The sequence below is a fragment of the Urocitellus parryii genome, chromosome 8 (genome assembly GCF_045843805.1).
Source record: "Urocitellus parryii isolate mUroPar1 chromosome 8, mUroPar1.hap1, whole genome shotgun sequence".
In the NCBI taxonomy this organism is placed as follows: domain Eukaryota; kingdom Metazoa; phylum Chordata; class Mammalia; order Rodentia; family Sciuridae; genus Urocitellus; species Urocitellus parryii.
Genome location: NC_135538.1, coordinates 62168657 through 62181183, shown reverse-complemented (window position 1 = coordinate 62181183; position 12527 = coordinate 62168657). Strand labels below are relative to the sequence as shown.

Below are 12527 nucleotides of genomic sequence, written 5' to 3'. Positions count from 1 at the left end.
AAAACCTCTGCTGTCAATGACTAGACCACATAATCTCTAGCCAACAGAACTTGAGTAGACTTGAGCACTATATCCACTTGGAACACTTTCATATTTCTGCCACTCCTCTTGCTTCAGAGCCTTTGCCACAGAAGGGTATAGGCCAAGATAGAGTCTTCATGTACAGACTAGGCCCTGGCTGGAGTGAACCTGGACCACCCCTGCAGTGCAGCCACAGCAACCAATTCACAGGAGCCAACAAGCCACATGAGAAAATTGTATTGCTGAACATCACTGAATTCACTGTAGCCTGAGAAAAGATAATATATACATGGACCTAAATCTAGGCCAAAAATCTGATACCTTAAGTAAAAAGATATCCAAAGTAAATATTTTGAGATTCCCAGACCAAGCATTTTTTCTTATGAAAATAGGTAAATACCTTATCAATATTCCTAAAGTACATTAATGATAGAATGCTTTTGTGTAGTTTTGAGCATGGTATATGATAGGTATACATTTGAGTTATGGTCATTTGTGTTTGAAAAATGGGTTTAATGAATTTATGTGACAATTTCATAATGTAAAATTTCACCAACATGCAGGAAGGAAATGTCACAATTTATCTGGGGATATAATTTTCAAAGTCCATGGAAATATAAGAGAATTTTTTTAAAAAAAATTATAAGACCACAAACATTCAATGCTATATCAGCTTATATGATTTATGTCAGATTTACATCAGCAAAAAATAATTTGCCTTTCCTTATAAGTTTTTCAGAGATTTTCTTAATATTCCTTATTTTCCTATTTGTGATTATTGAATGTTAGAAAAATTTCTTTTTATTCTTACAATGTATCCAATTGCAAAGAGGAATTTCATAGATCTTCAAGCACTACTTACTACTTGACTCTGACTACTGATAAGTACTACTTGTGGGCTTTTTTTTTTTTAAAGAAACTATGAGACCAATGTTTAATAACTTCATCTGGAAGTGATGGCTTAAAGCTAGTTCATACCAACTCAAAACAGCAAAGTGTGTGAATCTCATCCCAATTCAGCATTAAATGACTTCACATTGATGGCCTGAAATCAGCTATGGTTGGAGTATTTACATAGTAAAAACTGGAAAGCAATACAAATCAGGGCTTTTTCCTCCCATAAAATTGGTTAAATATTTATCAGTGTACCACTAGGTTTAAAAAATCCACCTTCTTTATCATTTGGTATTTTAATTGAAATACTTTAAAAACAGCCTAATTGGTTGTATGGGGGGGAAGATTTAAAATTACAAAGTTAAAACTAAAGCTAGTAGCTGCTAGAGGTATGGCAGAACTGAAAGCACTGAGGAACAGTCTAATGATGCTCCAGAAGTCCTTTCTACTCCAGGCCTTGGTAAAATGGATGCACCTAACGTAGGAAATAATACCCATGATTCTAGCAAAGAGTGCACATAAATTGGAAAGCAGAAGACATTTTGACAAACAGAGGCAGAACAGTCCTCTAACATTACAATAGTGTTTCTCTTTTCTGTGTAATCATACACAGTCAAAAACACACTGATGACAATGAGGACAACATATGCTAGGTACATAACATTGAGGTCTTTCAGTTTTTCAAATATGTCTTTTTTTTTAAAGACTTAGAAGTATTTATTTTGGGTTTCATCAGGTGGCATTGCTTTTAGGACTTCTAAACATGTTTAAAAGCTATCAGAGCTTCAACTATGTCAATTCTTCACTGAGTTATCTGTCAGCTAAAACATCTCAAGAAAAATGGTGTGCCAGAATTTCTATTAGTATTGAAAATTCTCTGAATTTTGTTGTAATCTTAGCAACTTAAAAAATATCCTATATAAAACATCACAGAAATATAACTTCCACTAAAAAAAGTTTAACAAAATGAAACATATATTAAACAAATGTTTTAAATCACATGACCAAAGTATTAGTCAACTTTCAAATCTTCTTAAATAACAAAACATTTCTATTAGAGATAAACTACAATTCATAATCTTTAGCAAGTTTGTTAAAAGCTATACTAGTGAATACCTTTCATGTTATGCCACATAATGCTGCTTAGTGGCATTTTGCAAACTGTGCTCTGAAAACCAGAAGTTTCTAAGAAATGGTGACTTATTCTAGAAAAGACTGGTGAATATGACAAATCTTAACTCACCCCATCAAGGTATCTAAGAGCATCTTAGAGGCCCTCAAGTTCAGCAGCAAAGATGTCTGCCTAACTTTGTTTAATCTACTGTATCTAATGCTATTGTTTTTGTTATTTATCTATTTATTTGTCTATTTATTTGTTTATTTATTTTGTGGTGCTGGGGATTGAACCCAGGGCCTTGTGTATGTGAGGCAAGCACTCTACCAACTGAGTTATATCCCCAGCACCCGATAATATTTTACTACAGAATTTTTTTCTTGGAAAACACTGATCTTCAAAAATGGTTGTTGGTTATTTATATAATTCTTTATACTCAGGCTCCCTTAGCCCGATCTGTGCCAGGTACAAAACTATCAATATATTTTTGTTGTCAATATAAATATTGACTATATTATATAGATGGATGAATGTCTTACCTTGTGTTATTCATTCTATCTTAGCTCACCAGAAATATGGGCATTAGTAAAAAGGTGAAACAACATAAGAGATAATAAGTAATGAGGAGAGGGCCTTCTACAAAAAAACAAATACATGATACTTTGTTTTTTGTGTGTTTTTTTTTAATACATGATACTTTGTAAATAAAAAGGGAAAACACTGTGTCAAACTTTGGCTTGTTATAAGTAACAAGTTTTTGAGTAAATACATTTTAATTAGGAAAAATTGCTAAGAAAGTAGAAAAAAGTAACAGTGTAAACTCCATTTAAATTGCAGATTCATGTATTTTAGTTTTAAAAATGCATACAATAACATCTCTGATGTCATTTCATAGCATATGTATGGACTGTTAGTGTTCTGCACATACTTGATAGCTTATCTTCTAGGCTTATCCTATTTTACTTATAGGAGCTGTGTTACAAACTTATGGACCTAAACTTTCCATTATACTAAAGACCGTGTTCTGAAATGATCAGTTCTGAAAGTGAGCTAGTGAGCTACTTAAGTTTACTATTTTAAAGTATAGAAAAATAATAATAACAGACATTCAACTTTTTATGCAAACAAAATCTAAACATCTTAATCACTTGTCTGTACAGGTATTTGTTACAAAACAAAAATGGAATCTTTGGTGTATTCTAGGCAATCTATGAGATCATATGACTGTGTTAATTTTATATTTTTCCTTAAAAATTTTTCAGTTTTCTTTACTCATTGTAAAATTCATAAATTAAAGATTTCCCCCTGAAAATAGCAATTTTGACAGAACTACTCTTCCCTTTCAAAATGCAAATAAACCAATAGTATCTATATGTTCAAAAATTTAAACCACAAATTCACTTACAAATATCTTAAGTATAATTCTTGCTGTGCCAAAGTAAAAATCTTAAAGTCTCTATCAATACATATAAAAATACACAATAAATCATAATCTATGATTAAAATAAAAAGACTCTTAACAGAATGTTAGCTCATGCCAAAACCCCTATTCTAATAGCTATGGTTAATCTTATAGTTTAGTATACTAACAGTATATTGTCAATATGAAAATAGAGATGATTATTAGTAAGAGTCATTGACAAGATTTTCAGGTGATAAAAAAGAAAAGTTCTTCTTCAGACATTCCAATATCAAATGGGCTAAAATGAGAAGAAAACTAATGTGACACTGATAAATAGATGATAAATGGCTTTGAAAATAAAAATTAGTCTGTTAGTATTAGGAATCCTTTAATAACTTCAAGTAAAAAATTAAAAGCAAACATTCAAAATTAATATACCTGGTATCCAAATATAATTTTAATTTACTATTCTTGCTTAGTATTATTACACTTGCAAAGGTGAGCTTTTGTTTTAGCTAATTTGAAGGAACCCCACACACCAAAATGCTTTTGCAATAAATTTTTCTTTTCTATATTTTGGCTCAAAACTAAGCACTCAACAGGAAACTAAGGATATTAATTGTCTATATTAGATATTTTTAAGATCTTATTGCAGAGAAATTTACATAAGAGTATCATTATATTATGCTCTCAAACATATCAGGGACATATCTTTTTCTGTTACTAGCTACAGAGAAAATAATTTACCTTAGCAAAACACTAATAATTATGCAAAAATTTAAGACAGTTGTAAAAGCTAACAATGAGTCATTTGGCTTCAGATTTTAATGTATAGAGTCTACATAAATTCTTGTTATGGTAAACAAAATATTCCATCTTAAAATCTAAATAGTAAAATGAGAAATATAATTGAGAATATGTTTGAATATGGCTTATAAAATTAGAAATGGACAAACCTGAATATACTAACTGATTTGATAATACTCTAGCACAGGGGCTAGAAATTAGGTTCACAAACCAAATCCAGCCTGCCCTTCAAAGCTGTTCTTCAATGGCTAGAAAAAAAAATATTTTGTAACACATTAAAACTATGTAGAGTTTGACTTTCATTGTCCACAAATTTTTATTGGAATTTGGACACATTCATTGATTTATGTATTATCTATGATTGTTTTCACACCACAGTGGTAGAGTTGAGACTCATGTGATACTCTCAGCATTCTGCACTGCTGCTTGGTACACTAAAAATTATACTACCAGTATATTGAATACCACACAAATTGTATACACACACACACACACACACACACACACACACGTACATACCCAAACCTTCCATTATATTAAAGCAGTATCCTGAAACAAATTAGTTTTGAAAGTAAGGTAATGAGATGCTGAAATTTGTTTACACACAAACACACACAATCCTTTATTAACAATGTCTACCTATAATGTCAAAACAAAAGAAAACTTCAAGTGATAATACATTTAAGGCATAATAGAACGAAGATTATTTTGTTATAAAATTTGATGGCAATGAATGGTATTTAACATGCAATGATGAAATAGTTGCTCTCAAAGAATGTGTTAAAATTACCAAGCTAAACACTCATTACAAAATCCTTAATTTATAGGAATGTAGTGGTCAGAAAAATTAGAAAATTTAAAACAAGATAACTCACCACAGCAGAATTAATTTATGAAAATCAAGCTGCAAAAGTAAAGGACTGAATTGGTATAAAGAAAGGAAAGCCTTTTACTGATTTCAATCTTTTTATTGCATCAGCTGAAGAAAAGTAACATGCTCATGACTGTTAGACTTTTGGCAAGAACAGTTGAAGAACTGAGAACTCTGGGAACCACATCAACAGTCAACAGAAGAAAAAATAATAAAACAAATGACCATGAGTGGTCTTCCTTGGCTACATGTGACTGATACTGCCTAGTTATTGTTTATTTGATGAATCAATGACAAGGATAAAGGGAGTGAAAAGTTGGTCCCTATGAATTGTCTGTGTAAAACAATTACAGACAAGAATATTTTCTAAGAAGAAAACATAAACTACATACAACCTGATGTAGAATCTGCTAAGATATGTCACAACTGGTAGCAGTAAAAATATGTGTGGTCCAAAACAAGATTTAGCAGGTTAAACTTACAAAGCAAAACCTTTAAAAATGTAAGGTGTTTAAAACCTGTGGTTACTTACTATATTATTCACTAATAAGTATTTTGTGAAATATATTGTACTCTATCTTATATTACTGAACTAATAGTGTTAACAGAGAACATCATTTACTCTCACAGACTTATACATCAACAGTTCTTTCATCTTTCATCAGATATAGAAACAGAATATCCTTGCTTTGCTTTCCCACATAGTAGTTTATGGCTTAATGGTCATATGAGATTTATGATGAGTTTCTGAGCTTAGGGCTGATATTAAAATTTTTTTCTGTACAAAAAGAAATGCCCTCAATCATGATTGTAGGATTAAATCTCACAGTGAATTGTTTTGGAATTTGGATTTTGCTGCTGATTTGATGGTGTTTTGTAATGAATTCAACCAAATATTACAAAGCAAAACCAGTGTTTATTTTATTTGTTTGTTTATGTTTGTTTATTTATTTATTTATTTGGTACTGGGGATTGAACTCAGGGGCACTCAACAACTGAGCCACATTCCCAGCCCTATTTTGTGTTTTATTTAGAGACAGGGTCTCACCGAGTTGCTTAGTGCCTTGCTTTTGCTGATGCTGACTTTGAACTCGAGATCCTCTTGTCTCAGCCTCCTGAGCCACTGGGATTACAGGCATGACACTGTGTCAAAAACCAGTGTTTAAATGTGAAATACCCTTCATTATTTTGATGGCAATTAACATTTTAATCACAAGTAAGATCCAGCTGCTTTATATACTTCCTGTACTATCAAAAGGCAAACAAGTGGCAAGATCTCCACTACACAAATTTGTAATTCAATCTAGGAGTGTTTCAATCTAGGGGGCCTTGATGCAAGCCATGCAAATGAAACCTCCATTTCCCAAAATCTATTTAACTGTGCCAAAGAGGAGTTTCCACTTAATCTTCAATTGGAAGTGATTAATCTACAATGTAATAACATGCTAAAAGAAAAATATCAAGAGAAATAAAATAACCTAATTCTATCAATGCCTTCCTTCCAAGTGATAGATATGCCCAACAAAAATAATATTCTCATGGATTAATTTAAGTATTTGATAATACCTACTTTTAAGAAAAGATGAAATATGTAAAATCCTTCAACTTAGCATTAGCAGATGAATACCTACGATAAAAAATTTTTTTCACTGTTAGGACTGAACCTACAGCTTCATACATACACCACTGATCTACATCACAGTCCCTATCATTTTTTTTAATAAAGATTTTTTTTTAGTTGTAGATGGGCACAATACCTTTATTTTATTTATGTGGTTCTGAGGATCGAACCCAGTGCCTCACGCATGGGAGAAAAACATTCTACCACTGAACCACAACCCCAGCTTTCCAGTCCCTATCATTTTGATGATAGGACATACTAACTTTGAACTACAGTTAAGTGAAAGGATACTCCCAAAGTCATTTAATTCTTCTCATTGGTAGAGTCATATTTTAAAAACAGAAAAAAAAATTCTCAATTATTATGTCTTGAATTTCATCAAAAATTTTGTAGAAATCTGTTTTCTCTCCATTTACTTACTTTCCACAATAATCTCAATTTTTCCTCTTGGCCACAGTCCCATATTTACTATCTGGTCCTTTACAGAAAAAGGATTCTCAACCTTTATTCTAGAACCAGATGCCACCCTAGATGCTTAAAAGTATAGGTTAAATGCAATGCCTCTAAATCCAAATGACCTGGTTTTGCATGCTGGCTCTGTCACCCACAGCTATATGATCATTAGGAAAGTCCTTTGCTTCAATTTCCTCATCTGTAAATAGGACTAAGTAATGGAATCTATTTTGTAAAGTTGCTGTGAGGATTAAGTGAATTAGTAAATGCACAGCACTGGTATCAGTACCTGGTACAAAGAATTTAATATGAGCTTCCAGCTTAAGATAATGGTAGACTTCAATCAGTTGATAACCAAATTATACATCTCCTCACCTTTTTGAATAAGACATTTGAAATGTTTACATACATTAAAGACTGAAAAGAAAATTGTAGCGTACAAAGATAAAAGATAACCAAGCCCTTTTCCCAACTGCTCCCAACCTCTTCCCTCAAACAGAAGTCTGAGTGGGCATACTATTGGTTTGATCAGGATGGCAATTCTCATATATATACATATATATACTTTTTTTAATATAGAAGAGATTGTATAATTTTGGGGGGGAACCAGGGATTGAACCCAGGAGCACTTAACCATCAAGACACATTCTTAGCCCTTTTAACAAACATTTTATTAGAGAGTCTCACCAAGTTGCTTAGGACATCACTAAGTTACTGAGGCTGGGTTTGAACTTGCTATCCTCCTGCCTCAGCCTCCCAATCCTGAGATTACAGGCATAGGGCACCATGCCCAGCTTGTATTAATGTTTAAATATTTTAAATTTCATATTATACTCTTTATAGTTTACAAAAGATTAAATAGTACTATTAAATTTTAAAATTTACAGTTTTAAACTGACATTTTAGAAGTCAATAGCATATACAAATAACATATTCTTATTTGTTTATTTACATTCAGTAAATATATACTGAATGTCTACTACTTGCCAAATTTACTAGCTTAAGAACTTTGAGGGAAAAAAGTGTTTCAATATATGTACTATTGACAGAACCCTAAAAATTTGCTTAAAGATATATATTAAGAGCTAATGTGCTTTTTTCTTAAATGAATAGCTCTTATAACAAGAAACTTAAGAGTACTCCTGTCCCCGCCCCTCCTCCAAAGTTTCTGCAATGATAAAAATGTTTTATATCTGTGTGTCCAACATGATAACTAGTAGGTAGCCTTATGTGACTAGTGAACATGTGCAAATGAGAAAATGTATTTTAGATTTAACTAAAGTTAAAAATTGGACAGCATATTCTATAGGATCACTGTAGAACATTTTTGCCTTTAGTGGCAAATAATGTTTGTTACACTACACAGTTTTAATTTGTTATTCAAAACAGCCTTACCTTTCCTTTTTTTTTTTATAGTCCCCTTCACAAATCCTTTATTTCTTATACCAACAGGTCCTACTTAAGAGAAACTTCCCATAAAACTATAAACTGCTTGTCTTGAAACACATCAAGCTTATTATAGCAATTGTTGTTACTGGAAGCCACTGACAACCGATTTCTTACCTAATCTGAGCTCTCCAAAGTTCCCACACCCTATCTTCTTGCCAACCCTGAAGTTGGGTCCTACCATAAGAACCCCAGAGGATGTCGAAGAGCCAGATGTGCACTCCTTTGTGCCATGGGTTTAGTGGTCCGTTGTCTTTCATCCTTTTCCCTACTAGGATGGTCCATGATCCTACACAACAAAGTCTCTGTATAACGAGTAGCCTCAGTGTGTATACCTCTCTTCAATACAAAAGTATGTCCAAATAAACCATAGTCAGAGAAATATAAGAAGTTCTTTGGCACCATATTTATGTTTCTAATGTACCTCCAGGAGATGAAAAACCATTGATTAGTTCCTGTAGGACATGTAGTCTGTAGGTCTCAAGCATAGGAGGACATTTTGTAACCCATTCAGCCCCATTGAGTCAAAAGTGTACTGGCCTCAACTGTCCTCCTGGAACGGGCATGCTCTGGGGCTCAAAAGGAGCGGGCGCGGTCCCCTCCCAGAGGCTCCGAGTGCTTCTCTCCAGCCTTACCTTTCCATGCCACAAAATATTTTCTGTCTACTTTCTTAATAACAAAATTAAATCAATTCACTATTTAACAAATAATATTTGCTTTTTTTGTTGTTTTGACCTTTCTCTCTTGCCACCCCTTAACTGTAGCTGAATTCTAATCATTAAAGTTATTATTGCACAGGAAAAAATTTTAAAACCCACATATATGATTTTTAAATGTAATTAAAATCTACATGTAATTCAAAAGCCTTAAACCTTTTCCTCTGGCAAATTTTCATGGCATCTGTTTAACAGTTGGAAAGTTATTTCAATTAGTAGTTTACCTCTTATTCTTGCTTATGTCTAGTTTTTTTTTTTTTAGTTGTAGTTGACATAATACCTTTATTTATTTACATGTGGTGCTGAGGATCGAACCCAGGGTGTTGCACATGTGAGGCGAGCACTTTACTGCTGAGCCACAACTCCAGCCCCAATGCCTAGATTTTTATATTGGCAACATCTAGTAATGAAACAGATAAATATCAGAAGTGAAAAAAACTTATTTTCCTGTTGAACAGTTTAAAAAAAAACTTAGATGGAAAAACATGTCTCTTTCCCCAACTAGCTCTGACAATTTTGAATATACCAGACAAAATATATGCTGAGTCATAAAGCTTTAATGAGGCATCTTTACATGAAGTGTGAAAAAAACTTTATTTTGCATAAATATCATGATACTTTAATGCTTAAAGCATCCGTTTAAAAATAAGTTAAAATGTTTTCATATTATTCTTTTATTAACACAATTATTGATTAAAACATAATTCCACTTTAACACAAAGTAAAAATAATATCAGTGACTAACATATTCTTGATGAAAATGGCTTACAGTATTTTGTGAGAACATTTCTTCACATTTTTTACTTGATTCAATGGGAAATTTCATATTTTTCTTTAAAATCCACAAATGTCTTAATTCTCACCATTATAAAAACAAAAGATACAACAAAACCACCTCCAAATAAAATCCTTACAAAGCATATCAACTTTTAGTGACATAATATATATTAAGTCACTGAGTAAAGCTCTTTTTTATGAATACTTTTGGAAAGGTTGCATTCAGTTCTAATACAGCTCTGTTATCAATCTGTGAACAGAAGGATACATCAAGTAAGGAAAGATCTTTACAAGATTCCAGGAGTTTTCTTAAGGATGCTGGACTTACCATTCTTGTTCCTGTTTGAAAAAACAAAATCAAACAAAATAACTTAAATATAATATTATAAATGTCCTATTTTGAGTCCCTTTTTATTTAAAATATACTTAAAATGTCCTTTTAAAAATTAAAAGCATTTTTAAAATAAAAGTCTTCATATTGAAATAGTTCTACTAAAAAAAACAATAACAACAACAACAACAACAAAAAAAATCACTGAGTGTTCCTAGGCAATGTGGCATCCAGGATCTGAATATTGTCAGTCATCTACCTGCCATTTATATTTCTACTTCTGACCCCTTCTAATCAGTTCATCTAGACTTTCCTACTTCTATCACTCTAGTGTAAAATGTTTTTCACATCTCATTTTCCTTAACCCACAGGTCAAATTAGGCAGCAATGTCTATAATAATTCAACCTCTAATTCCATGCAATGTAATTACTGAGCAACTACTCTGTTAAGTATTGAGTATCAGTTTTAGGCACTGGAAATGCAAAGATGAATAAGACTCATGTGTGCCTCAGGAACTCACCGACCAGCATTGAAAACAAATACATATAACAAAATTTGATAAGTTTTACAGTGAATGGTAGGTGATGGGTGATGAGTTATTTTAGTCCATGTTAAAACTGAAGCAATCATGGGATATTTAGTTAGATGCTAAATTAATTATGTAAAGCATCTGATACATGGTAGGCACTTAATAAATACCAAATATCACTTGATTCTAAGAGATGATCTGTTGTAAAACATACCTTGCTTTAACTCTCGCTTTTCTGGGGAGAAACAATCACAATCATCATATATATACATCTAGTAGGAAGGGCATTAGGATTTCTGAAATGTTAACTTAAGCCTCGTTCTCTGATAACTCTTTTCTATTCCCCTCCCTGTTGTGGGCTCCAGAGCTAAATTCTATTGTCACCATCTGTGACTGGTCCCAAGGTAAATCAATCCAGATTCCCCTGGGAATTCAGAATTGGGATTGGGCAAAGCCTTCAATGTCCACAGATTACTATTTCTATAGACAGGTAACAGTGGGCTGCACCTGTTATATTTGGCCATGTACACCCAGAGAAGCATAGGTGACTATGAGGATCAGAAAAAACAAGCAAAGTCAAGGGAAAAGCACACATAAAAGTCTGTGAATACAAAGTTGCAGAGGGTGAGGTAGGAGACAGAACTAAAGCATACAGGACAGGAAAAGTAAGAAGGGAGGAAGGGAGGGAGGGGGAGGAGGAATGAAGAAGAGAGATCTCATGGGATCTAAGCGGTAAAACTGTATCTTTATAATAATTTTATTTTCTTTATGCTTAAGTTATTTTAAGTGGGCTTCTGGTTTTCTGTTTTGTGACAACCTCAACCCTAGATACTTAGTTGTTCGTTTTCTTAAACTCAGGATTGTGATTGTTATTTGCTTGTCTTGCCCAATAGAATCTGAGTTTCCTGATGAACGAGTTCTGTAAAGCTTTAAAGAATTCTGTGAAGGAACTCAACTTTAAAATTTAAATTTAAAATATGCTTCTGAAGTAGCTTGTATTTTTGTTTTTGTTGGTTAATTCCCAATACCATCACTTTGGTTTGGACCCTCATTACATGGATTACTGCAACAAATTTCTCTGATTTTAATCTCTTCCTTTTCCAATCAACTTGCTATGCATTCCCAGGTAAAACGTGGCCATGAATATGTCATTCATTCTCCTAACTAAAAAATCCCATAATAGCTATTCCTCACTTAATTTTGTGCAGATTTTTCATCCCAGTGTTCAAAATTCTCCATTAAAGCTTTCATCGTACTAACAAAATAGATATATACAATTAAATTCGATGATTTGTTCTCTAAAGGTAGTCTGAAAATCAACTGCTATATTTTTGCTTCATGCTGTTCTTTGTGCTTACAATGTCATCCCTTCCCATTTCCTCATCACTTTTCAAGGATGTCTTTAAAATATCTACGAACCTTTTAAATAAAGGTTAATTATAATATAATAATAAACTTCCTTTATTCTGTAATCATATATGCTATCGTTTTCTGAGCCCCATTAAAATGGACTTGCCTCTGGCTTGTATTATGATTATTTTTCT

General features: G+C 32.6%; 1 protein-coding gene across 2 annotated transcripts in view; it reads right to left on the bottom strand.

Annotated features, from left to right (window-relative positions):
* Positions 1 to 9934: 9934 nt before the first annotated feature.
* The window catches only part of Fbxl4 (F-box and leucine rich repeat protein 4), an 81400-nt gene continuing 78807 nt past the window's right edge, over positions 9935 to 12527 (bottom strand). For both annotated transcript variants that reach the window (XM_026402525.2, XM_026402526.2), the window contains exon 9: positions 9935 to 10461. In XM_026402525.2, the coding sequence (XP_026258310.1) occupies positions 10298 to 10461 (164 nt within the window). In that variant the 3' untranslated portion in view covers positions 9935 to 10297. The remainder of the gene's footprint in view (positions 10462 to 12527) is intronic.